The sequence below is a fragment of the Anticarsia gemmatalis genome, chromosome Z (genome assembly GCF_050436995.1).
Source record: "Anticarsia gemmatalis isolate Benzon Research Colony breed Stoneville strain chromosome Z, ilAntGemm2 primary, whole genome shotgun sequence".
Classification (NCBI taxonomy): Eukaryota; Metazoa; Arthropoda; class Insecta; order Lepidoptera; family Erebidae; genus Anticarsia; species Anticarsia gemmatalis.
This window is the reverse complement of record NC_134776.1, coordinates 22,102,698-22,129,390: the sequence shown is the minus strand read 5'-3', so window position 1 is coordinate 22,129,390 and position 26,693 is coordinate 22,102,698. Positions and strand designations below refer to the sequence as shown.

Here is a 26,693-nt window from a genome sequence, read left to right as displayed (position 1 = left end):
GAGTAGAAGGAGTTTAGGTGGAGTTTAGGTTCACCACAAATAGTATGGTCTATGCCTCAGGGAAAAGGCGTGGTATTATGTACCTAGGTACCTCTATAGGTATAAAAAAACATAGAGTAGATCCATATCTTTAGCAATTTTAGTTTCTTAATTTGCGATTATATACATACGTGCAACCCGCGTTACAGTAAAAGCAATACCTAGTATACCTACCGAAACTGCGAAGGCATCTCAGTCCGCATCCGGCCGAGTAAAACCTAAAATTTATGGTTGCACAAACCCATGCGCCACGGTCTCAACGGACAATAAATTCTATGATAATGTTATTAAAAGTAGCTTTATTTATAAAAAATATAAATAAAATAAATTAAAAGAAAACCAAAAGAAAAGAACATAAATTTCTACTTATCACATAAAGTAGTCCTCACTGTATAATAATAATAAATAAAAAGGTGAGCTAAAGTGTGCTGGTCCAGAAGCTTCAGAGTAGCCAACATAATGACTCCATTTACCACGATTATCTGTGGTCAGACTCGTGCTGCCCTCATCGGCAGACTGTAGAAACTAAAAAATCGACGTCAAACAAACATGTCAGTCACACACTTAATGGCGGTGGCTGTGTTATTTTTTGTGAATGGTTCATTTCAGTAATGAGTTTTTCGAAATCATTTATTAAACATGCGCGTCGTTTAGTACCTTAAGTTAATTGAAATAAGTGATAGACTTATAGAGTGAAGTGCTATCGGCGAAGAGTATGGCGTTTGAGTACAACGCGTCTGCGGTGTTATTGAATTAGCGCGTGCGGTGGTCGATGGTCGTGCGGTGGGGTCGCTGAGCAGGCGCGCGGCCACGCACCATGGGGGCTCAGCAGGCGAAGGAACGCGGCACGGCCAGCGGCGCATCCATGCGCTCTGCACGCAGCAAGCCGCGGGTGCCGAAGGACCCCCGCATGCTCGGCTCCAACATATTTACTGAACACAGCGGTGAGTACTTTGCATTCCATATTCTACTGGTTTATGATCATTTCACTCCGTGGCACTGTCTCTGAACCAGTGTTGGATGCAAAATACCTGTTATAGGAAGCCAGTCCTTTAGTTGGATACGTGCTGTGGCGCTGTAGAACACTATTTAGTGTAATACATTAAGATTGGTTTGGTCTGTCTTTGTGTGGGGTGTAAGCTTGTAGTTATTGATCATTCAGTCTATTCCAGTTTCTACTGTTGGCTAGTTAAATGTGAGGAGCAGCCACGGTCTAGCAAAACATTTGTCAAGGAGCATCATCACAGATGGATTGCTTGATCGTGTTGCAGCTTAGTGCTGATTTATTATTATATCTGTTCCTAAGCTAATCATAGATATCTGTCGTTTTTCATATATTGTATACTATGTAATTAAGTTACTGTTAGGGCTGCAGCGAGCTCTGCGAATTTAATTGATTTTTGTGGAAAATTGAATAGTTTAAGTTTTAAATTTTGTTTTACTTAGAGTAATTGCAACTGAATTGCAGCGACTGTGGATACATGGTTATAATGTCACTCATGACACACACCTTGTCTTTCATCTTATACTAAACTGAATCTCTAATACATCTACTGGTTTGGCAGTTTAACATTAATATGCTAATTCTGCTTTATTGAGTAATGTGGTGATACAAACTCTTGATCATAATAATATGCGCAGTAGACAGGTGCATGAGTCGTACACAGCACACACCTAGAGCATTCAACATATCCCACACCAGAATGCTCAATGGAGAACAAGCTCCAAAAAACCAGCACCTTTGATTATGTACATAGAGAGATAAAAAGTTTCAGTCTATTAAAAAACAGTCATATATTCCAAAATAACTAGATATTATTTACCTTTGAATATTACTGGTCAAGTTGATTTGAATACTTAAATTGTTGTGTGCCCATATTAAATAAATTACAGGAGCCTAATTTACCTTCGAGGTATTCTATTCATAAGAAACATTAAAAGTTCAGGCTTAGATATTTCTTGGTGGTATAAGACTGAAATTGTCTACACCAGTTGCCTGGTATGTGAAGGACTAACAAGATATTTATAAGCTGTGGACCTAGTAGTAGTATGGCATACTTACAATATCGAATGAAATGCAACTTGCAATTATTTGAGGCTATAAAACACATGAGCACTCTTTGTTGCAAGTAGACGTTGTGCTACTTATAGATTAATCTCACACAAATCTGAGCATTAGTATTAGTGTCACCATACTGTACACTTCCCTTAGGTAAACTGATTTTGTAATTTATTTGGTTACTTAAAATTTATATTTTATCATAAGTTATGCAAAAGGTAGGTAGCTTGTTCTATCTTTATTTAATAAAATAGGATAATATAAAAACAATGACATTTGCTACAGAATACTGAGGTGTACAAGATAATGAGACAAAAGAGAATATATAATAAAAGATGGTTACTATGGGATACAAACAACAACAATTGTCATAGTGGTGTGCACACATATTTTCCTTGGTTGTGCATATCTAAATGGCAGCTGACCAATGTTACTTCGGTACATTATAAATATTAAAGTGTGTAAGGATGAATGTATATTCATTACTATTTCATGCTTTAATTATTTTGTTTATGAAAAAAGGTGATGAAATTGGCCACACAGATAGTTTGAATCCTGGTTTATCATAAGATAATTCAATTTTTCCATGGAGATGAATGTGTGGGTAGTGTGGGCAGTGTGGGCAGTGTGGGTAGTGTGGGCAGTGTGGGCAGTGTGGGTAGTGTGGGCAGTGTGGGCAGTGTGGGCACAGGCTGGTTGTGTTTAAATTCATCAAGTAGCTTCAAATTGTATGCATTATAGTGAGTGCACACTTAAAAAATACTTTATAATTTTAATATAATTTATGCAAAGGGCATAGTAATTGCTATACTAATGGTATTATTTGTTTTATAATGATTTATATTAACAAGTCCATGTGAAGAGAATAAGATGGCACTGCGATGGGTCTTCAAATTGGGGCAAAATATTGTCTGGCAGTAGTTATTTATAGTTTATTGCTAGATATTCCTGTACCACTAGTGCTACTAGTGGTTTTGTATCAGCATATTAATTAAATTATGGCTTTTGATCAACAAACAATATGCATGATTGCAAAATTACTTTGTACTTAGCATACAGTAGTAATTTCACTATTCTCAATGATAAAATTATATAATAATGTGACAGTGTATACATGCTCTTGACGTTGAATGTAAGCAGAACTTATAATTGATAAATAATGAGACTTGGAAGCAGTATGCACAGGTAACACAGGTAACACTGGTAACACTGGTAACACTGGTAACACTAGTAACACTGGTAACACTAGTAACACTGGTAACACTGGTCACTTGCACAGATGGCACACAATCACTCACACATTTGTGGTGGTGCTCTCACTGCTCATACAGCTCATGTGTGCACTGTGTGAGTGCTGTGAGTGTTCTGCCTACCATGTTTCACAGGCACACAATATGCTGGTATACAAATTCTTTCAGATTCAAAATTATAGGTATGGCTAGGTCGCTACATTCTTCATTTATAGGGATAATGTTTGTGTAATAAGGATTATTTATAAAGGCGAATATGTCTAAAATTAGCTTATTAATTGATATGTAGGTGGCATTAAATGTGGAATGAATGATAGAGGAGATTGTGGTTAAGCAGATGTGCCATAATAATATTTAAAATATATAATGTTTTGTGTATATAGCATACTTGTATTTAATATTATTTCATCTCTTATAATAATGTATGCTAAAACGTAGGCTTAAAACATAATATGAAGCAGCATGCAAACTTGCATAAATGTTTAATTATGCAACTTTAAGAATAGAGTAATATTATGGAGTCATAGAGCATGATTGCAGAGCTTCAGGGTGGCTAATGAAGGCTTTAATTAAGTTTAAAATCACACTTATCGAGTACTAGTCACTGTGGAGGAGCGATCAGCAGCCTCGGACTGTACGGTCAATATGAGCTCTGGCCTGACACCGTGCACACACAGTTGTCTTATAGACAGAAGAAAACAGAAAACCCACATTCTTTGTATTATGTAGATGGTATCTTGTTCAATATGTTTCCATCCCAATTTGTCAAGAATGCTTTAAATACGTTGCAGTGCGACCGAGTATGGTGCCAATGTGCTAAGCGAGTTAGCTGCTTATCAGCACAACTGAATTTCTTCAAAGTTAGACTTTTTTAACCATTAAATAGGTTTAAAGGTTTCCTGTTATACGTTCAAAGATCGACTAACATAAAAAAGATAATTTTACGTTCTGACAGTTGGCAGCCCTAACCGGCCAAGTGCTAGTCGGGCTCGCGCTCCATGGGCTCCGTACCACCGCCCTCGTATCGTACATACTATATTTACACTAAATTTATAAATGCGAAACATAACTGTGTCTATTACGTTTTCACGGCTAAACAAAAAGCTTGTCTAATTTACATGGACATCATGCTTTTTCATAATATGGAATAAAAAAGGCATCTATTATTTCACCTAATTATCTATACTTAATATTATAAAGCTGAAGAGTTTGTTTGTTAGTTTGAACGCGCTAATCTAAGGTCCGATTTGAAAAATTCTTGTTCTCTTCTCAGTGTTAGTTCTTCTATATATCGAGGAAGGCTATAGGCTATATATCATCACGCTACGACCAATAGGAGCAGAGCACTGGTACAAATGTTACAAAAACGGGGAAAATTATGACCCATTCTCTGTTATGTGACGCAAGCGAAGTTGCGCGGGTCAGCTAGTCTATTATACAGTAAGTGTATACCCGTGACGGGCGAACAGATATCACAGTCACGAAGCGGCCGCTACTCGTCGACTGTTGCATCTGCACACCTTGTCTGTGGATGCGTGTGCTCACCTGTCGACGGGGTGACTTGAGATGATTCACATTTTATTAGATCCTTTACGAAATAAAGAATATTATTTAGAACTAGCTGACCCGCGCAACTTCGCTTGCGTCACATAAGAGAATCATAACTTTCCCCGTTTTTGTAACATTTTTCACTGGTACTCTGCTCCTATTGGTCGTAGCGTGATGATATATAGCCTATAGCCTTCCTCGATAAATGGGCTATCTAACACTGAAATAATTTTTCAAATCGGACCAGTAGTTCCCGAGATTAGCGCGTTGAAACAAACAAACAAACAAACAAACTCTTCAGCTTTATAATATTACTAGCTGACCCGCGCAACTTCGCTTGCGTCACCTAAGAGAATCATAATTTTCCCCGTTTTTGTAACATTTTTCACTGGTACTCCGCTCCTATTGGTCGTAGCGTGATGATATATAGCCTATAGCCTTCCTCGATAAATGGGCTATCTAACACTGAAAGATTTTTTCAAATCGGACCAGTAGTTCCCGAGATTAGCGCGTTCAAACAAACAAACAAACAAACAAACAAACTCTTCAGCTTTATAATATTAAGTATAGATAAGTATAAGTATAAGTATATAAATAATAAGTATAAGTATAAGTATATAAGTATAAGTATAGATGTGAAGTTGCATCCGCCACGATCCCACGTTGATTGGCGACTGGCGACAATGGAGCAACTTGATATAGACGAGTGTGTAATAGTGTGTATGCTCCATGTATGATGAGTAGGTGAGGACTATAACGACCCTTACACAGCGCTGTAGACAAAGGCGCAGCGCGCCTTACCCGGCCAGTAGCGGGCCGCATGTGGCAGTGGTAGTGGCGGTGACGCACCACCTCCGTACACTCCATACTGAGCCGCACATTGTGTTCCAATACTGATGCCACGTCGATACTCTCGCTCGGAACCTGCTACTAACTCATTTAAAATAAGCATACTTAATTCTAACTTTATCACAACTGAAACAACTTTCTGACAATCACCGGAAAGCAAAGTTTTACGTATCATATATCTTTCTTTATTTAGTAGGACCAAAACAATTTAAGTTCTATAAAAATTTCCGCGACGCGGTACTAAATTATTTAGGATAAATAAATCACAATTATTAGGAATATGTTTAACGTTTTAGCGACAGATAACGGCAATTTGCAAAACTATGTTGGACAATACTGCACGAATTTATCTATACTACTCATAATAAAACGGTAAACAAGTGTACCTGTAAATTGAACATTTTTTCAAAGTAATGGTGGAGGGTAGTGATAGAGTGAAAATATGAAAAATATTAGTTGCGCAAGTGGAACACACTAGATTCATCCCCATATGCAGCGGCCACCGGAAAACTCACCTCAGAATAAGGTTCACTTCGCCTTCTTAGAACGTTCCTAGGTCCATCTTCACCATTAACCCCCGGTTTCTGAGTACATTTAACGGAAGTTTATCTATTCAATAGCGGTCATATGAGACGCTATTGCTAAACTACTGCTAAAATGATGTACCTCAGAAACCGGGGTAAGACGGATCCGACGTTTATTGGACCAGACGGCATCATAGTCATGGCCCCAAACATCACTAGTCGAGTGTCCCAGATTTCGAAAATGTGTGAGCCTTCTCTTCGATGCCCATGCAGTTATTGAAGGCCTTTAGCGGCTTTACCTTGAACTTCGACAAACATCTTAGTCTCCTCCCTACGGTCCCCTTGTTTGTTGCCATAGGTCTAGCGATTTTGGTGGGATTTCAATACCCATTACAAAAGTCACCAGTTTTTGTAAAAGTTGTGTGGTAAAAGTCAATCCTTTTTCCTGATTGTATGATTTTTTTACCTAAAAGAGAGTTTTTATCAACACCTTTTTCAGTCACTATGCACAGCTAGTAATAACGACATCACATGCATAACCATACACCATACCATTACCTACACATACCTACCATACCTGTATTATAACAATGTAATAGTAGAATGGCCGAATATTCAGTGTTCCAAATGTTAATAGGTAATTGATACAGTTTCTGCTGCGACTGTATGTATGTGTGCAGTCGAGTGCAGTGTGTGCGCGATGTAAGTACGTGGACGGAGCAGATCGCCTAATGTTTAGAGTTTGATTAGTTAGTCGCTCCACGGAGGCATTTTGAGATGTTTCGGTGCATTCAACGGCGTACTGGAAACTCGCAAGTTTGTTAACTATGTCTGTGGAGCGTTGGCAATGTATGTTATAGTTATATAGTAAGTTATACGTGGCTTGCGATAGCGCACAAACCATTCGGTAACTTATTGTATGTTCGTGAAGTTTTACTTGGTCCATGATTGTTACCAGTGCGGATGTTGAGAAAACGGAAAATAAATGAATGAGTTGCTTATAATGTTAATATGCGTAGTGAGATCCCGGCACGGCGAGGTCGGTGCGGCGCGGTGTGGCGCGGCGTGGCGCTCGCTCGGGTGCACCGCGTGCGACGTCGCATTACCACACAATTGCATTCCAGACGAGCGCCGTTCACACGCCGCTCACACGCCGCCGCCGCGCCTGCGATACACATCCGACACACTGTATTATGTTATATTGTACTTTATCACCTCATTACACTCATTACTCTGCTCCTGATCCACTGTACACTTGGCAACGCAACAAGTCTTTTAGACTATAAATGACCTAATACGGTCGCCTTCTACTTTCCATTGCATCCGTGACCTGGCTCTGACGACGATTGCTTAAGTCACCAAATTGTCAACTTGCTTGAAATATGTATGATATTTCGGCTACGTTACTTTGCTAACATTATACAAACACGAGGTGATCAAATATCAATTAGATAGCCCTTTATACGAATTCATTCAACAGTAATGTATGTGATCAAACCTATTAAAAAATATTTTGGTGAATGTTCTTTTTTGGGGTCTCGTACCCAAACCATATGAAGCGGATGGCGGCCTAGTGATACAATTATTTTGGCAAAAGTAAAAAATAAAGGCAGAGTGTCAAGCAAAGGAACTGGCTGGCCAGCACCAAATGTAATATTACACGAACCATTTGGTGCCACTTTTTACCCCTCTATAACTCAAAACGGAACTTGGCATACGTTTAGTTTTTTATACGTTTTGCGGCAAAGCCCACAACCAGACATAGCATAATTGAACCTGGCTTTCCTTTTTTACATTTACGTTTTTGGGTAAGATTTACTAATAACTTAGATTATAGTAGATAAATCGTGCATGCCAAAGTTGTCTACTAATTTATCGGAGTATAATTATTAATTAAGCATTCGATTATTATAGGATGTAAGATACTGTAGTATCTTAACAATCTGTGACGCGTATCTTAAATCAAACGAGAATAACATCCACGGAGAATTTGAGACTAGCAGCGAGGTCTTAACACGTTGCTGGGGCGGTTTCAAAATAATATAGAACGAAATATTTTATCACGACAAAGACGTCACTTTAATTTAAATACATCATAAGTTGGAGACGAGATAATCGTCCACTAAAAATATAATCTATACATATAATAAAACTAGCTGACTCGCGCAACTTCGCTTGCGTCACATAAGAGAGAATGGGTCAAAATTTTCCCCGTTTTTGTAACATTTTTTACTGATACGTCGTGGCGTATCACTAGCGATACATAGCCTATAGCTTTCCTCGATAAATGGGCTATCTAACACTGAAAGTAAGTTTCTATGAATTTCCGTCAGTTTTGAAGCTAAATTGATGAAAATGAAAGCTGTTTAGCAAGCAAGTAGTCATGATCTCCTGCTAACTATGAAAGAGTTTAAAGAGAGATAAAAAAAAGCGGGAGTTTTGTTCGTGAACTCGGAAGCACACCGATGTTGTTGTGAGCGCAGCGCGGCGGCCACTGTCGCTCCGCGCGTTGTATTCCGATATAGTGTTGTAGTATGATAGCATCAGAGCGGCGCGCTATCGCGACGCGGTGTCGTCTCGAGGAAGCCGCCGATAGCGTTATCAGCTCAATATCACTTTATGCCGAACACTCGTCCACGAGGAATGCGCCCGTCACCTCCACTGCTCTTGTCTCCGCCTCACTTGCATCACCTGCGTCATCTGCGTCACCTGCGTCACCTGCACCACACCTACATCAAGGGTTCGCGCACCAAGTGTTCCGTACCATTATAATAAAAAAATACGAAAAATTCACGTTTATTGTATATGGACCCCTTATATATCTTTTCTCATTTTTAGTATTACTTCTTTTAGCGGCAACGGAAATAAATAATTCGAATAAAATTCAGCTTTCTAGCTATAACGGTCTATGAGAGACAACCATGTGACAGACGGACAGACAGTGAAAGCTTAGTAATAGGGATTTTATCTAAAAACTAGCCACGTAGAGGCGTACCGTGTAAGGTCCCTCTGCGGCTAATATCACGCCAAGAGATCTGCGCCTACGTCAGGTTAAATATAAGATAACTAAAATCATTTAATTATACAGGGTGTCCCAAAACTCAACGATAATCCGAGACAGGATGAAAGGCCAAGTCATACCGGCTATATGAAAAATAAAAAAAAAATTCCATATCACTTAGTTCAGCAATAATAGACACTTTTCAAAAAAGTTGAAAATCCCCACCCTTGGTCGCATTTTCAAGTCCTGTGATCACCAATGTCACAAAATCGCAGTGTTTTTTTGAATTTCGTGATCTTAATTAAATATGCTATTAATCGTATAACAAATTAATGCACAAAACACTGTTAATTTAATAAAAAAAGTTAGGTTTTAGTGAGTCATCTTTTTCAAAAATATCGTTAGTCAACTTTGACGCTTCATACTGAAAAAAAAATGTACTACACTACCTTTGACAAGTTGTTTCAAAAGTTGGCGCATTTAATCAAGATTTCAAAATAGTATAACACTTGCCGCTTTTCTTGCCATTAAAAATGTTATTTTTATTTGAACGAAGAGTATCCCCGCAAATGGATCGGACGCAGTGGTACAATTTTATGGCATCCTCGTTCCCCCGATCTAAATCTAGTAGATATTTTTTACTGGGAATGCATAAAAGAAAAAGTCTATTCAAAATCAATACAAAATCTATCAGAACTTCGCCAGAAAATTGACACAGCGTCAGATGAAATAAATGCAAGAAATTATGCTTGACTGGTGAAAAAATCTTTTGTACGTCGTTGCAGAGCCTTTATTCGTGCCAAAGGAAAGCAATTATTTTTAGTAAAGATGTAGTTGAGTCAGTCCATAACATATTTAATGTAATAAACATAATAGGTTATAATAATTAAAAAAAAAAACAATGAACGAACCATCGATCTCATTTAATTATTCTTCTGAAACTAAAGTAATTCTGAATTGTTTTCCTCTAGCATGAATTCAGGCTCTGCAACGCCTTACAAAAGACCTTTGCACCGGTCAATCAAAATTCCTTGCATTTATTTCCTCTGACGCTGTGTCAATTTTATGGCTAAGTTATGATAGATTTTGTATTGATTTCGAATAAACTTTTTCTTTTATGCATTCCCAGTAAAAAATATCTACTAGATTTAGATCGGGAGAACAAGGAAGCCATAAAAATGTACCACTGCGTCCGATTCATTTGCGAGGATACTCTTCGTTCAAATAAAAATAACATTTTTAGTGGCAAGAAAAGTGGCAAGTGTTATACTATTTTGAAATCTTGATTAAATGCGCCAACTTTTGAAATAACTTGCCAAAGGTAGTGTAGTACATTTTTTTTTCAGTATGAAGCGTCAAAGTTGACTAACGATATTTTTGAAAAAGATGACTCACTAAAACCTAACTTTTTTTATTAAATTAACAGTGTTTTGTGCATTAATTTGTTATACGATTAATAGCATATTTAATTAAGATCACGAAATTCAAAAAAACACTGCGAAATTGTGACATTGGTGATCACAGGACTTGAAAATGCGACCAAGGGTGGGGATTTTCAACTTTTTTGAAAAGTGTCTATTATTGCTGAACTAAGTGATATGGAATTTTTTTTTTATTTTTCCTATAGCCGGTATGACTTGGCCTTTCATCCTGTCTCGGATTATCGTTGAGTTTTGGGACACCCTGTATACTTACATACGTATGTATTGATCCCGATACCGACACCCTTCTACTATAATATTGTATTCATATTGTGCAATAACGGCAGTCACACTGCACACAGTAGCATATCATAACACCGGTCAGATTTGACACCAAGTTGCCGGGGTACAACACATATTTAGAGTTTTTATTTTAGTAAGAATTTCCGAATCAGTTGAGATGTAAGCACTGGTAGAGTTGTCATGATTGGATACGTAAATTCACGCGAGTAGAAAATGACAAAGTGGCCGACAGGAGCACGGACAAAGAAGTCATCGTGATTGAGGACAAGACACCGTCAGACGGATCGACTGTTCGCGCGAACGGAGCTGCACGAGTCAGATAGTTTGAAATATTTAAAAAGAATTTAATCTGTTATTTTGCAAACCTGTTATTTTTTGAAAGTATAATCCATAAGAGAAGTTCCACTTTGTCCTAAGTACGGAGTTTTTAGTTTTGAAGTATAGATAGATAGATGCATACTTGTTGCTCTTTTACACTTTGAAACGGATTAGTACGAACAGGTAGCTGTGTTAAACTGAATGTGTGATATTGGAGGGATATTGCAGCTCATAATTAATATGCCATAAGTACATACACAAAAACAGTTAGTGAATTGCATGTGTCTAGAAATATATGTATATTGGTGCATTTTGTAGTTTCTGTAGTATACGTACGGGTACACATTTTTTAGCAGAACTTTTTACGTCATAATATTATTTGGTATAACAACGGATGGCATAAACTTCATTTCGCAGAAAATAGTTTGGCAGACACTCATTTAGCGTACATTCAAAACTCTTAATTTTGTAAGTCAGAATCATCTTTAGGCATAGATTTCATATTCATAATATTTAAAAAGTAGAACCATCATATCGCAGAAAGTTCACAGTCATAATTGTCTTTTCATATATTTCATATCCATAGCCATTAAAAAGCAGAATTATCATATCTCAGAACGTTTACAGTTAGAATCTTTTTTTTGGCATACATTTCATATCCATAATAATTAAAAGACTCATCTATCACACTGCAAAAATGTCATAGAATAATTTTGTATTTCTTAACATAATGATAAAATTGACTAAAGACTTATTGCAATTATTATGCAAGCAAGCATGCACCATGCAAGCAAGCATGCAGCATGCAAGCAAGCATGCAGCATGCAAGCAAGCATGCAGCATGCAAGCAAGCATGCAGCATGCAAGCAAACATGCAGCATGTAGCATGCAAGCAAGCATGCAGCATGCAACAAAGATGCAGCAGGCAGGGTTTCTGTCACGGCTCCGGCGCTGCGGGTCTCCGGCGGCCCCACGCGTGCTAATCGTCGCAGACGGCTTTCGCTCACCACCGCAGCTGCGGCTTGTTGGCCGGCTTCGCCGGCCAGCCTCAGCCGCGGCGGCTCGCTCGCAGCCGCCTGCTCCTCAGCCCGCGGGCCGCCTCGCCCCTGCGCGCCTACGCGATTTTAAATTACTCTCTAGGGGTAGGGCCAACAAGACTACGTTGAGTCGGTTTTGCAGCGATTTGTTTCTGTCACTAAGTTTTGTAGCACAACATAATCACAACTCAACATATACCCAATAAAATTATTCCACATGAAATTCTGTCACATTCATAGTATGCCAAGTAAAATTATACCAAATAATCGGAGCTCTACATAAACGTTATACTAAACGAAATTATACGTAATAGTCACTTTGCCAAAGGTAATTATGCCAAATAAAATTCTACTATCTTAAAAATATGCCATCGTAAATTCAAACATATAAACATTCGGCCAAACAATAATTATATGAAACATTTATTATGCCTAAACAATATTCGTATAAAGAAAATTATGCCAAGTATGTTATGCCGAATAAATTTCGGAGCATCAAGATTCTGCCAGATAGAGGGAACCCGTATACGTACATATGGCACACACGCAATTTACACGGCGCACGTGTACGAGAGGGCGTGCTAGCCTGCGTACCGATTGTGCCGAGTTACTACCAATACGAGCGATGCACTAGCTACCGTCGTGTGTGCATACTGTGCATGCCTCTCCTATAATTCGATCAATATCGTTGCCATCGCCGGCTTCCTAAAACGACGCGGTCATGTTCCACGTAGCTTGTAGTGTACACACTCTACACATGTACAGGTACATAATAGAAGCATCGTGGTAATTGCGCTTGTGTTTGGGCAGAAGAACAATACTTGGTCAGTACTCAGTAAGGACAGTGTGAGAGTCACCGTGATCTCCGATCGTCCATCCTACACAAAATAAACATGTTAAGTTTGAATTATGAGTGAATATCGAAGGTACTAAAATATATTCGATCAATCCCACGACTAAAATCCCTCTGTATCGAGAAACAAATATGAAGGTATTGTTTCACGAGCAAATAGACACAAGAAAAAACATAAAATACCTACTAGATTGTTCTAGGTGCATTTTGACTTTTAGGTACGATTCAGACCAACCGGCTAGCGTCGCGCCGCCTCGGAACGGAGCCGTACGCGTGCCGCGGCAGCCGAACGTGTGCCGCGGCAGCCGAACGCGTCCGTCGGAGCTGTACCACTACTGCGGTATGCGTACGGCTGCCGCGGTAGCCGCACGCGTGCCGCGGCAGCCGACAGCGTCCGCTGGAATCCAGTCATTTGTCTGGACTAAAGAAATTAGTTTTTCTTCCGTATCCATTTTTGATTTTAATATGTTAACTGTCGCTTGAAGAACACAACTTCAATGATTCGCTAGTTGCTGCACCGTAATCTCCGTTCGTATTTCACGACGCACAGCTGACCGGCTCCGAACGGACTCGACGGCAGCCGATTGGATGCCGACGGCGCCGTTCGGAGCCGGTGGGGGCCGGTCGGCTGTCGCGACAACCGAATGCATTCTGCGACAGGTCGCGACGCGTCGCGGGATGCCGACGGAGATAGCTATGCGTAAGTTGCTTGCAAATATGAACTCTATTTACTGTTGATACATTTCAATGTTCTTTACCGCATTGTAAAATGCCGCCCGGCCCGGCCCGACGCGAGCCGGTTGGTCTGAATCGTACCTTAGTTTACCTATATTATGTCCTATCAATTACAATATATAAATTATAGCGGAGCGTTCAAAGCACGGGACTCACACGCAAGTGGTAGATAGGTCGATCCTAAGGGCGCGTTCCACGTCGTAACGATTCATTTATCGTTGGACGACTGTCGTCTCTAGCAGTTCCCATTATAACGATAATATGTCGTCAAAAAATCGTTTATTATTTTATCGTTTAGTGACTGTCGTACCTATCTAGCCGTCCCCACTGTCACGATAATCTATCGTCACTGCAAAAAATGTCGTAGACGACACTAAGTCGTGTCGTTCTATATGTGAACACCTCCATTTCCATCCACTTAAAACTACACGATTATCTGTCGTCACGACATAGTGGGAACGCGCCCTAAGACAACACGACGAGGTAGTCCATCTAAAGCACCCGTTCGAATAACACCTAGCCCATTCCACGAAGTTCCATTCCCATGGGAATTATGATCCCATCGATCCCATACAAACCTTCTCCCGACAGTTACAAACATATAAAAAATAAATAAATGTAACCCATTAATGTCCCACTACTGGGCAAGGGAGACCCTTAATGAGCTGCACCACGCTGGCCATGTGCGGGTTGGGGACTTTGCATGCTCTCAATAAATGTATTAAACAAATTTTAGGCATGCAAGGTTTCCTCACGATTTTTCTTCACCGTTGGAGCATGTGATAATTATTTCTAATACACACATAACTTCTAAAAGTCATTGGTGTGTTGCCTCGGTTTCGAACCTGCGACCACTTGCGTGGGAGGTATCAACTTATGCCACTCGGCTATCACTGCTCTTAATAACAAACATATAAAAATATATACATCCAATTTGGTTTAGTTGCTTAAAAGTTACATTTCGGTGATTATTTTTTATTTATACTACCTAGAATCAGATGGAAATCATTTAAGTCAAATGTTATTGTGGTGTTTGGTACAGTAAAGAACTACAAACAATGTAATCAGGCGATACAGAATGGCTTACATTTCGTCTCACCTTCAGTTATTTGCAGCGTTGGACGTGGCATCCCTTCCCCGCGTCGCATACGAATTTGCATTTTAATAAAGCGATCAACATGTTGTATCGAGAGTGTAGATGACGTGTGTCAGCTCAAGTCAGCTGTGTTAGGCTCGCAGCGGCTTGCTGCACACATATTCGGTTCATCATTCATCGGCCGAGCCGGCCGGCGAACCAGGACATGCCATTGTGTCGATCACAAAAATGCCGCTTGACATCGTCGCGCCTGATTCAACAGAATTGTGACGATCGGACCCGAAGGAGCTATCCGATCGGCACAAGCCGAACGAGTGCAGTTATTGCTTTGAATCGGTTTTGTTGTTTAATAAATACTGCCGACCTGGACATGTGCGTAGCCAGCGCCTCACCCGCGAACGTACACACTCGTACCCCCAGCCGCTCCTTCGTCTCGTCAGCGTCCAGATATCTGCTTTTGTTGTCATTTGAACAGCCAGAGCCACAAAAAGCAAGCTGTCTTTACATTTGACAAGCAGCGACTAGCTAAAATAGCTTTTAAACATGTTAGTGGTACTGAATATGGAGACTAGTGGAACATAATTAATGCAAAGGATAACGAGAAGATCGATGAGAGGAAATAACTCGGTGGCGGCGGTGGCCGACGCTGCTATTACGTGTAGTGCACGGCGCTGGTTGCCGGGCGACGTGCACCCCCACCCCTGCCCCGGCGCCCACCTGCTCGCCCTCTACTATAATCTGATCAGATGCACCTCCGCGCCTCCGCCGCTGGCATTTCATCGTTCATGAAACTACGTCAAATTGCAGTGCATAAATTTTCAGTTTTACTTTATTTCTTGTTTGCGCTGCGTCACACGGTGCTCAATTAGATTAATGTCTCAACTCTGGTGTCTGATGAGATCCTGCCCGCTGATGCGGCTAACTTTTCTCTAAAAGAAAGCATTTACTTACATCTCCATCATCACCGATATAATCATCATATAACGCTACACACACCATGATTGACCACGCTATGTAAGGAAAAGTTTTATATAATATAACTAGCTGACCCGCGCAACTTCGCTTGCGTCACATAAGAGAATCATAATTTTCCCCGTTTTTGTAACATTTTTCACTGGTACTCTGCTCCTATTGGTCGTAGCGTGATGATATATAGCCTAAAGCCTTCCTCGATAAATGGGCTATCTAACACTGAAAGAATTTTTCAAATCGGATCAGTAGTTCCCGAGATTAGCGCGTTCAAACAAACAAACAAACAAACAAACAAACTCTTCAGCTTTATAATATTAGTATAGATAAGAGGCCTGCGTTTTTATACAGTTTTGGTACACAAATATACATATATGTATAACGAAATGTATACTTTAACATTTTTGCGAGTTTGATTTCCGGTTAAGGTGTGTATTTATATAAAAAAAACTAATAACTCTCTGGTCCTTTATTTAGTTCAACCCTATTTATTTAGCTGGTTACTAAACTCCTTGATTTTGCATAGAATTAGGAAAACTAAACTGTGTTCGAACCGGAAAGGAGTTACTGATGAAGCAAGCACCTCCTGTCAGGCAGGCACGCTCACACTGTTGCTCGCAGTGTGAGCGACACCCACTCACATAACAATAATTTGATTCTTAACGGAATTAGCATTGTCTTGAGAGAAAAATGCTTTATTCGAACGTATACACACAGACTTATTAGTTTTGCGCTTTAAGTGTGAAGGAGATTCATAAGTTCGTTTTATACGCATAAATATTTGGAAGTCAGGGGAGGGGGGAGGGGTTGTAGTAGCGGCGGGAGGCAAGTGCGAGGCAGCGAGACTGACGTGGCTCACATCGGTCGCGTGCTTTTATTTGCGAACCTGACAGGCTTCTCTAGTTCAGAGGCACGTACAATACGCGCCGCTCGGAGCCGCCCCGCGCGGTTATTCAATGAGCTGCTCAAAAGGAAGTCGTTCCCACTCATTTAATTTTTGCCGCTTGGTTCGTAGCTTTTGAAGGTTTCGCATCATATTGTACCTAGAGCTAGCTAGAACATAATATTGTATAGTACAGCTGACAAACGAAATACATTGTATTTATTATGTCGGGGCAAAAATGTATTAGATCTGGTTCAAGTGTTGCGAATGTTTGTAAGGATAAGTGTATGTTCGTTACTCTCATGAAAAAATTACTGGACGGTTTCAGGTGAAACGTAACAGTGATACAGGTTGTACATGAAAATGTCTTAAAGGCTACGATTTGTTATGATTTTCTGTAATTTTGGTCGTACACGATACTTGTCAATTAAGCCGGAAAAAGAATGCCCTCTGAGAGCTATCTTGGCGTATGCTGCCTATACCTTTGGAATGATACCTTTGTATTCAGTTGTTTATTATTTAACACAAACAATTCTACTATACATTATAAAGGTAATGTGCAGTAGGATTGTTACAAAATAATTGTTAATACAAGTCCATATCAGCATGTACATATCTACCTCTTATGTGGAAAGCATTCTGACCAAAATATTGAGATCCAAATATTTTATTTAATAGTATCCAAGTATACTACAATTTATTGTTTTATGTATTTATCAAACTCCTATCAAAATAATACATATACCTATTTATGTAAAATGATCGAAGGACAATATTTGTGACACCAAAGCTGTTCTTTCTTCTATTTTACTTTAAAAATGTCCAAAATGTCAGTTTTTGGGTCCGTGACGCATTGGTGGTGAACACGAGTGAGACGCGGTCGACGGTAGTCCGTAGTGTTTCTATCGATATAGTATCGGTGGCGCCGGTGTTAGCTCGCTACTACTAACTACTAGCTAACTAGCACCAGCTACAACAGAACATGCACACACCCAACTATCTAAATCCGCTAAGTAAAAGTAAGGACGATTTTGACAAGCGCTGATTATTTTTATCGAGTAACATTGTACTAAACTAATATCCTTTATCACGTTATACTGTTTATCTAATTACTTACCTGTCAATTATTTTATCAGTGTCATTGAAGATATTTAGAGTAAGCATTTCCACTGTAAACTGCTCAAAATGTTATCGCCAATTAAGATGCCAGTTAAGCAGTCATGGAAAAGTGTAGCATTTGCCACCCGGGTAAGTGCTTGGTTCGAAACTGAAATCAAATATTGATTGCAGTTTAAATAGTTCAAGAAATAAACGTGGGTTTATTTATCACTGCAGTAGGTTTTTTAATATTCCGTTAAGAGCGGTATTATGACGTCCTAAAATCGCACAATACTTCCACTTGAAACGTGTAATGTGTGTGACGTGTGGCGTGATACGACGTGCGCTTGTTACAGAGGCGCTGCTGCAGAGCCGGCCGCTGCCGCACATCCCGGACCTGCCCGACGCCGAGCCCGCGCCGCCCACGCCGCAGCCGCTCGACACCGCCAACAGGTCTGTGCCGCCACCCCGACAGATTGCACGTTAACATATTTATGTTATGACGCAACGCAAACTATATTTATTAATCATTCTTATTTTAAACATTCACAAACATAAAGAAGTATCTTACTACAATTAAGAACTGTATGTGGCGTTACCGAGCTGATTTCAGAAGATCACTAGTTGAGTAGAGTCATTGTTGAACCAATCAACGATAGTGTGGCGTCAGAGTGTCGAATACATAGTTTGCATGTCGTTTGTCAGATGGACGTCGAAGGAGAACCTGCTGGCGCACCACGAGGAGGACGACCCGCAGCTGTTCGTGGCGCTGTACGACTTCCAGGCCGGCGGCGAGAACCAGCTCAGCCTCAAGAAGGGTAACCGACTACTTCCTTCCATGCAATGTCTCACCGTTCAAACTAACTCATTTATAACAACTATTACTACTTAGATATTCATTATACTATGAGCTACCCGAGGCAGCTGCAAGCGTTGTGAAATGTCACTTCCTAGCCTACCTGGAGTGTGATGGCATTTTGGGGTTTACATATTTGTTAGCAGCGAATACTACACTAGAGCTCAGTCACGTCGCCGCAAGTATTAGTGCGAGCATGAGACCCTGGCTGCCCCCTCACCGCCGCAGCTCCTAGTAGCGCCGCTCCAGGGAATGCGTTCCAACCTTTATTGAATAGTTGAAGAGTGGGTGAGAGGTAGGCGGGGCGCGGGGAGGTGCCGCATCACTGCCAACATTGTGCCTGCTGCACTGGAACGTGTTCATCACGACATCTTATAAGTTAACTGCACTCGTGGCCAAATATTAGTGGTTTATGTTGGCGGGGCGGTCATCACGGTACTGCGTGAGGGCCAGGCGTGAGTGTGATACGTGTGGTTGTCGCAGGCGAGCAGGTGCGCATCAAGAGCTACAACAAGAGCGGCGAGTGGTGCGAGGCGCACACGCTGGGCGGCGGCGTGGGCTGGGTGCCCAGCAACTACGTGACGCCCGTCAACTCGCTCGAGAAGCACTCGTGGTACCACGGGCCCATCTCGCGCAACGCCGCCGAGTACCTGCTCTCCTCCGGCATCAACGGCAGCTTCCTGGTACGCACCTCCACGCAATCACTACTATTATTATTTTAATTTATTTTACATCACTAACTTCAAACACGCATAAAGTTCATGGTTCACTAGGGGTTGCTCGACATACATTTCATACCTACGATTTTATGGGTAAAATATTCAACACGATATTTGACTTTGTGCTTTTTTTTGGAAATAAAAAGCTAAGTTTATTTAAATGATAATACAATGAGAAATTAAAGTAGAAACGCCTTGCCATGACTTTTATTTCTGTGTTAATATCAATAAAGACCATGACACCTTTACCCAGCCCGAAAATATATGGATGAATTTGGATGGCGAGTTTGCAAAAATGACATACTTAAATTTCTTTCAAATTATTTTGATCTCATATTGCTCTTTATAACTTTTTCTAGTTATTGTATGTTTCACCTAGAGTATGATAAACAGCCGTATCAAGCAGGCAACTAGCCTGCTGGAGGTTTGCATACCTCTCCCAGCCGCGTGCGCTCCATGCCCCGGCTCTCTGCTGTCTTGGTGGACTATGTGTCTCTACGTGGATAACATACAAATAAATACCTAATACTCCGACTGACTGACATACCATAAATATAGTGCGCAGCTGTTGTCCGTGACTTTTTAACTTGGTGGCTAGTATGGTTATAAACATATTACTCTCTGTCATTTTCAAAGAGATCTTTTACAATCTTTAATAGCAAGTCAAAAGCTTGAAAGTCTGACAACCAGTCTTACCAAAGGGTATCGTGTTATAACCGAGAGAACTCGATTGTGGAGGTGCGATAGGTAGTCGCTTCATGTAAAATACTGGTATCCAACTGCATTCGGTGAAAATGGAAGCCGACTTCAACATAGTTGGAAGAAAGGCTAAGCTGATGCACTCCTGAAACTTGTGTTGGTATATTAAAAAAAGCAATTTGAACTAAGTTATTTGTATTGATGTAGTGATGTTACTAAAACGAGTGAGCATGAGTTACGATGAGTGCCACAGGGTGACAGAGTAGTGAGCGTGGCGTGGTGGTTGCAGGTGCGCGAGTCGGAGTCGAGTCCCGGGCAGCGCAGCATCTCGCTGAGGTACGAGGGCCGCGTCTACCACTACCGCATCAACGAGGACTCGGACGGCAAGGTACGCACACTACACACACTACACACACTACGCAGGGCCTGCTTCCGGAGTGCGGGCGGCATCAGCCTTAGGCTTTGTATCTATCTACCACGTGGGCCAAATCGTCGTGCTTATTTTGCGTGCATGGTTTCATCCCAATGTTTTGCCTTCACTGTTAGTACACTAATATACTGCTAATACAAACTTTTGCCACTTAAATATATATTTCAGCATGATTGTAAATTATATTTACGAAAACATTTGCAAAAAGTATACAGTATACGCAGGCTTGTGTGATATATGTATATGTTGTAGTTTTAGGTGTCCCTTGTTGCACGTCAGAAACAATAAAATGTGTGTGTGTCAGGTGTACGTGACGTCGGAGTCCAAGTTCGGCACGCTGGCGGAGCTGGTGCACCACCACTCGGTGGTGGGCGACGGGCTGATCACGCAGCTGCTGTACCCGGCGCCCAAGCGCAACAAGCCTACGGTGTTCCCGCTGGCGCCGCCCGACCACTGGGAGATCGACCGCACCGACATCGTCATGAAGCACAAGCTCGGCGGCGGACAGTACGGCGACGTGTACGAGGCCGCCTGGAAGCGCGGCAACAGCACCGTACGTACACTATCACTCGCTGCCACTACTGCTCACTACTGCTCACTACTGCTCACTACTGCTCACTCCTGCTCCACTCTCGGTGCGAGCAAACATCGCAGGTGCTTACACGCGGCAACGGCGGCGGCGTGCTCGCAGATATGCAGTTTTATTTACGTCAACTTTTACTCACTTGTGATACACGTAGCTTCAATTCTGGTTGGGTGTCGCTTAGGACATCCATATCTATTATTAAAATTTGGATAATATAGCATCATGTAGGTGTATGTATGTGTGTGTGTGGCGCAGGTGGCCGTGAAGACGCTGAAGGACGACACGATGGCGCTGAAGGACTTCCTGGAGGAGGCGGCCATCATGAAGGAGATGCGCCACCCCAACCTGGTGCAGCTGCTGGGCGTGTGCACGCGCGAGCCGCCCTTCTACATCATCACGGAGTTCATGTCGCGCGGCAACCTGCTGGACTACCTGCGCACCGGCAGCCGCGAGTGCGTGCCCGGCGCCGTCGTGCTCATGTACATGGCCACGCAGATCGCGTCCGGCATGAGCTACCTCGAGAGCCGCTCCTTCATACACAGGTACCCCGCCCTCGACCGTGCCTGGTGCGCCTGTTGCTCGTTCACTGTTTAAGTGTTTCATTACATAAACAAATATTACATGGACTTCCCCAATTCATAAAATATCAAAACTAATTCTAAAGGGCAATCTCTAATTTACGTATTTTGTTGTTATAAAAAGGTATTCGAGGCGTTATATAACAACTTACTTCGCAGCTTTAAATGAAAAAATATTGTTTAGAAATATTTGCTCTCATTGACATATCCATACAATTACTTACATGTAACATTGTAAAAGTCTTCTTGCATACCTCATATGGTTACATATAGATATTTTACTTTAGTTATAAAAAACACTGTATTGTGGTGATGAAAGTGTAACACACATCAGATCAGTTAGTTTTATACATGAGTGTCTACTGCCTGCTACACGCCACCTACTACGTCTACTCGCAGTGGTAGTGGTGTGAGCAGTGCGAGCTCTTGTTTGTTAGTCGACACCTGTTCCGTGTTGTTTTTACCTTTCCTGGTATACAATATACAATAGTGTTGTATTATCTGGTGAAATTATATAAATATCCCGTGGACCAGATATAAACATATATTATATACCACTAATATTGGTTGGAGCAACGCTAGAAAAACAACAGCATATAAATAAAGTTTAGTGAGCTATTGTTAAATTGACTTGTATATTTATTTGTGATCGCCGGCCAGTGTCGGCAGTTATTATACCTAAGTGATTGTATAGTGCATGTTATTTCATTTCCCTGTGTTCGTACGTGTGTCGTGGAGCGGCGCGCGGCGGTGTGCTGGCCGTGTGCTGGCAGTGAGGCCGGTGTTACGTACTCAGTTGTTATTTGTTGATCCACTGTTCACGACTACTGAGCTAGCCGTGCTTGATGGCAAGAACATTTTACATAAATAAACATATGACTTGACACTGTTTTACAGATATCTGTATCATTCTGTATCTGACATATCATTGCAACAAATTTTAATACAATTTTATAATATGATTGTATAGCTTGTTTGTATATGAAGGTCCTACATAAGCAAATACTTGATCATCATCAGTGCAATAAGTAACACTCAAGTTATAATGGCGGACCATCGGTTATCGGCTAGATTCGACAAAACATAGTTTGTGATAGAGGTTGTATACTTGTATAGCAGTAGAAGGTTGGTGGTGCGCTTATATAAGGCACACACAATCACACACAATCAGTGGCGAGTGGTCGCGTCTCGTAACACAGGTTACAGGCCGCTATTGTTCTCCGCGTGTCCGCCTCGTAAACAACTCGTAACACGGAGCGCTGCTGATAGCCGCGCGCCTTCCACGCGCTCATTCACACGTTAACTACTTCAATGACACTACTCACTATAATGATTATATTCATTATTATACGATATAAGAGCAGCCGGTACCTCGTCAATATGAATATGAACATGTTTAAGCGCATGTTTGGAACTAGAGACGGGTGTCGGTCGCGCGACGCACACGCTATTGCAACTTGCGAGTATGAATCATGTTTGTCACCGAGTAGGGCCAGTAGATACACACGCGGCGTGTTAACATGACTATCGATCGGCTCAATTGTTACACTTTTAATCCATTCTGATTTACGAAACAGTATTCTATTGAAAATTAGTATTTTTAGAAGTGAGTAATGGCGGTGACGTTTGTGTAGTCAGCTATCAAGATATGTGTATATGTGTGTGTGTGCAGAGACCTGGCGGCGCGCAACTGCCTGGTGGGCGAGAACCACCTGGTGAAGGTGGCGGACTTCGGGCTGGCGCGGCTGATGCGCGACGACACGTACACGGCGCACGCGGGCGCCAAGTTCCCCATCAAGTGGACGGCGCCCGAGGGGCTCGCCTACAACACCTTCAGCACCAAGTCCGACGTGTGGGCGTTCGGCATCCTGCTGTGGGAGATCGCCACGTACGGCATGTCGCCCTACCCCGGCGTCGACCTCGCCGACGTCTACCACATGCTCGAGAAGGTAACCCACATTCAAACCACCGCGTAAACATTTTCTAATAGTTTATTAAAATATAATAGAATAAAAAAAACAATGCTCACATCGAGCGGCTCTCCTACGACTGCGATTAGTACAACAAAATGTGTTAGCTTCTAAACAATCAAGTACTATAACGTTTTTGCATTTGCCAGAACGGAGACTGGGCGGTAGTTTAATAAACACGTTGCGTAACTAGCACCCGAGGCTGGTGTCGGGCGGCGATAACGCGACGATAACGCGACGATAACGCAACGGTAGCGCACTAGCAGTGCGACGCGTCCGTGCACAGGTGCTTCTTGCACAGCGTGCACTGCGGCCGGCTCACCGCGATGCGCGAGAAGATCTCGGACGCCGACAGCTCCTTGCTCAGCTTACTGCACATGGAGTACGACACCGTCTTCTTGGAGAAGTCCTTGGCGGGCACGCACGTACGCGCGCGCACCGGCCCTATCTCCTGACCCGTCTCCACTGAAACAATCGGCACGCTATCACAAGCCGTGCATTTCATGATTTGAGCGATCAGCTCCGTCGCACTTACCTAGTTTGGCGGACTCGGATGTGATGACGATGCACAGGAACGCCATTCCAGGAATGTAGCAATCGATGTTTGGTACCTGCACAAACAAACAAGGTGAGCGGTGCCCTCTAGTGGTCGCAGGTGGAAGTGGGGGGCGGCGACGCGCTCACCGTAATGTTCGCGTAGTCGGGGTGGTCGGGGTCCCAGCAGCCGGGGTGGTCGAACGACAGACAGTTGTAGCACTGGATGCCCTTGGTCGTCGGCGACACGAACTTCTTGGGCTTCATTTTCTTGTGTTTGCCTGCAACAGGAAGCGTAGAGCGCGATAGAGTCGTCGCGAGAGAGCGCGCTGTATACGGTACGGCAGGAGCAGGTAATTACCGAACACGGCGACGGAGATGAGCAGCAGGTACACGATGCAGTTCTTGATGGCGCTCATGTTGTTGCTTGGCTCGTGGGAGTGCGACTGTGTGTCGAGGGAGCGCGCGCTCGCCGTTTATACCCGCCGCGGGGCGGTGACGCGCGTGTTTTGGTTGCGCCGCCGCGATAGCGCACAGGGTGCTCGCTGCTCGGCTGCGTGACGCGACGCCTCGCTATTGTGAGCTACGAGCGCGCTCGGCGGCCGCCGTCGACCGGATAACGCGACGACACCTAAACATTAGCCTCCTCTAGGTGTCTATGTCAGTCGCGGCCGTGTTCTAGCCGAGCGAGCGGAAATACTGACGGTTTCCCACTCCGCGCTTATAATATTATTAAACATCACAATGTAATTAAATCGCATGAATCGGTGTGAGAGCTAATTATTTTCACACACCGACTAGTGTACCGGGTTCGCGTCGGATATTCGCACACAGATTCTGTTACAGTATAAATATAAGCGGAGCGGTGGAGAGCGGCATCCCGCTGTAGCGGCGGCGCGGGGTGGCGTCTGAGCTGTGTTTGTTTGTATATACTGTTTAGTTGTTTACAATGTAGTAAGCGGACAGGTATGCGCCAGCGAAGACGCGCCGCGCCCGGGGCCGGAACACCGCGCATTGCTTCCACTAGACGCGCACACTCCACGCCCGTGCACGTGAAATATTAGCATCGTATCTGCTGTACCGCATGAGCGTCTTCTCATTCACGGTCTCAAGGACATCTACAAAAAAATGTTTGAGGTACCGTGTGGTACACTTGTACCGTCCGCTGCACGTGTTGTGCCTAACCACCGATGTGCTGGGCTCGGGTACAAAATGTGATGTTGAGTGGCAATGTACCGAGCTATTGAGGAGCCACTTCAAGTCCTTAGATAGAGCGGCTGGATGGTCCTTTACCAGCGGTAGTCACGTGTCTCTCACTGCGTGATGTACACGCACAGAGAGACTACTACTCACTCAGTTTACTACTGACCTAACGACCATACCGACCTTACCGACCTTACCGGCCTTACCGGCAGTAGAGAGTAGACAGTGTTGTGAGTGTTGTGAGTGTTATCACAATACGGAGGTGGACGTCATTCATATAATTGACATTAAACATGTATTCATGTACTAGCCCAGACATTCAAACTATTCTCAAAGTGATAGTCACAGTACAGTCAACAATGATAGTATTGAAACAAATGTTTCAAACAAATACGCCTAATATAATGTATAATGATGTGTATGCTATTACTCTCCTTTTGTTTCTATTCAGCGATGAATTCCTAATTGTGTGTAAAACGAAAAGTGCGTAATTATTGAATTATAAGAATGCCTGTCTTATGATTACGAATACAACAACAATCTCTTTTTAAAATAGTTACAATAAGAAAATAAGAATAATGATATGCAACTCGAACCTATTAACTTCCAAATACAGTATGAAAAGAAAAGTTCCCGACAATGTAGGGAGATGATGCGATCACGACGTGTACGGGTGAGACTGTGAGAGTGAGGCTAGCGAACTTTGTAAGGATCTTACCAAGTCTAGTTTTTATATCTCTGCCTACCCCTGTGAGAAAATGTGTGATATTACATACCTAATAATGTGTAGTAACCAGCGACAGAGCAGAAATTTCTGAAATTAGTAACAGTATCACTCTGTATAAACAATCAAAGTACATCAAAGGGTGCGGCAACGTCGCGTGCGCCTCCCGTCCAATAGCAACACGCTAGGAAAGAGAGGCTTTATTGTGGTAACATTCTCTCTCATTTTAGTTTCATTGATTTGAATATCATATGACTCGTGAGCCAGGTAAACGAACTTTACTCGAGTTGACTATGTACAGGTTGTGGAAATTTGTTAATAAAGTTAATGTTAATAAGTCGGTAATTAATAATAATAATACGAATTGTTCTACTTTACATGACTAAGGACCTCTAGCCCCACCCATACGTT

General features: G+C 42.1%; 2 protein-coding genes across 3 annotated transcripts in view; one reads left to right on the top strand and one right to left on the bottom strand.

Annotated features, from left to right (window-relative positions):
* Nucleotides 1-572: 572 nt before the first annotated feature.
* Abl (tyrosine-protein kinase Abl) overlaps nucleotides 573-26,693 on the top strand; it is a 40,355-nt gene continuing 14,234 nt past the window's right edge. For both annotated transcript variants that reach the window (XM_076135450.1, XM_076135449.1), the window contains exons 1-8: nucleotides 573-983; nucleotides 18,340-18,436; nucleotides 18,689-18,801; nucleotides 19,323-19,522; nucleotides 20,547-20,645; nucleotides 20,992-21,240; nucleotides 21,529-21,815; nucleotides 23,524-23,800. In XM_076135450.1, the coding sequence (XP_075991565.1) occupies nucleotides 857-983; nucleotides 18,340-18,436; nucleotides 18,689-18,801; nucleotides 19,323-19,522; nucleotides 20,547-20,645; nucleotides 20,992-21,240; nucleotides 21,529-21,815; nucleotides 23,524-23,800 (1,449 nt within the window). In that variant the 5' untranslated portion in view covers nucleotides 573-856. The remainder of the gene's footprint in view (nucleotides 984-18,339; nucleotides 18,437-18,688; nucleotides 18,802-19,322; nucleotides 19,523-20,546; nucleotides 20,646-20,991; nucleotides 21,241-21,528; nucleotides 21,816-23,523; nucleotides 23,801-26,693) is intronic.
* On the bottom strand, nucleotides 23,825-24,855 carry LOC142986773 (uncharacterized). Its single transcript, XM_076135451.1, has 4 exons — nucleotides 24,717-24,855; nucleotides 24,506-24,636; nucleotides 24,357-24,432; nucleotides 23,825-24,286 (listed from the first exon to the last, which is right to left on the bottom strand). The coding sequence occupies exons 1-4, from the start codon at nucleotides 24,772-24,774 to the stop codon at nucleotides 24,081-24,083; spliced, it is 471 nt and encodes a 156-aa protein (XP_075991566.1). The 5' UTR covers nucleotides 24,775-24,855; the 3' UTR covers nucleotides 23,825-24,080.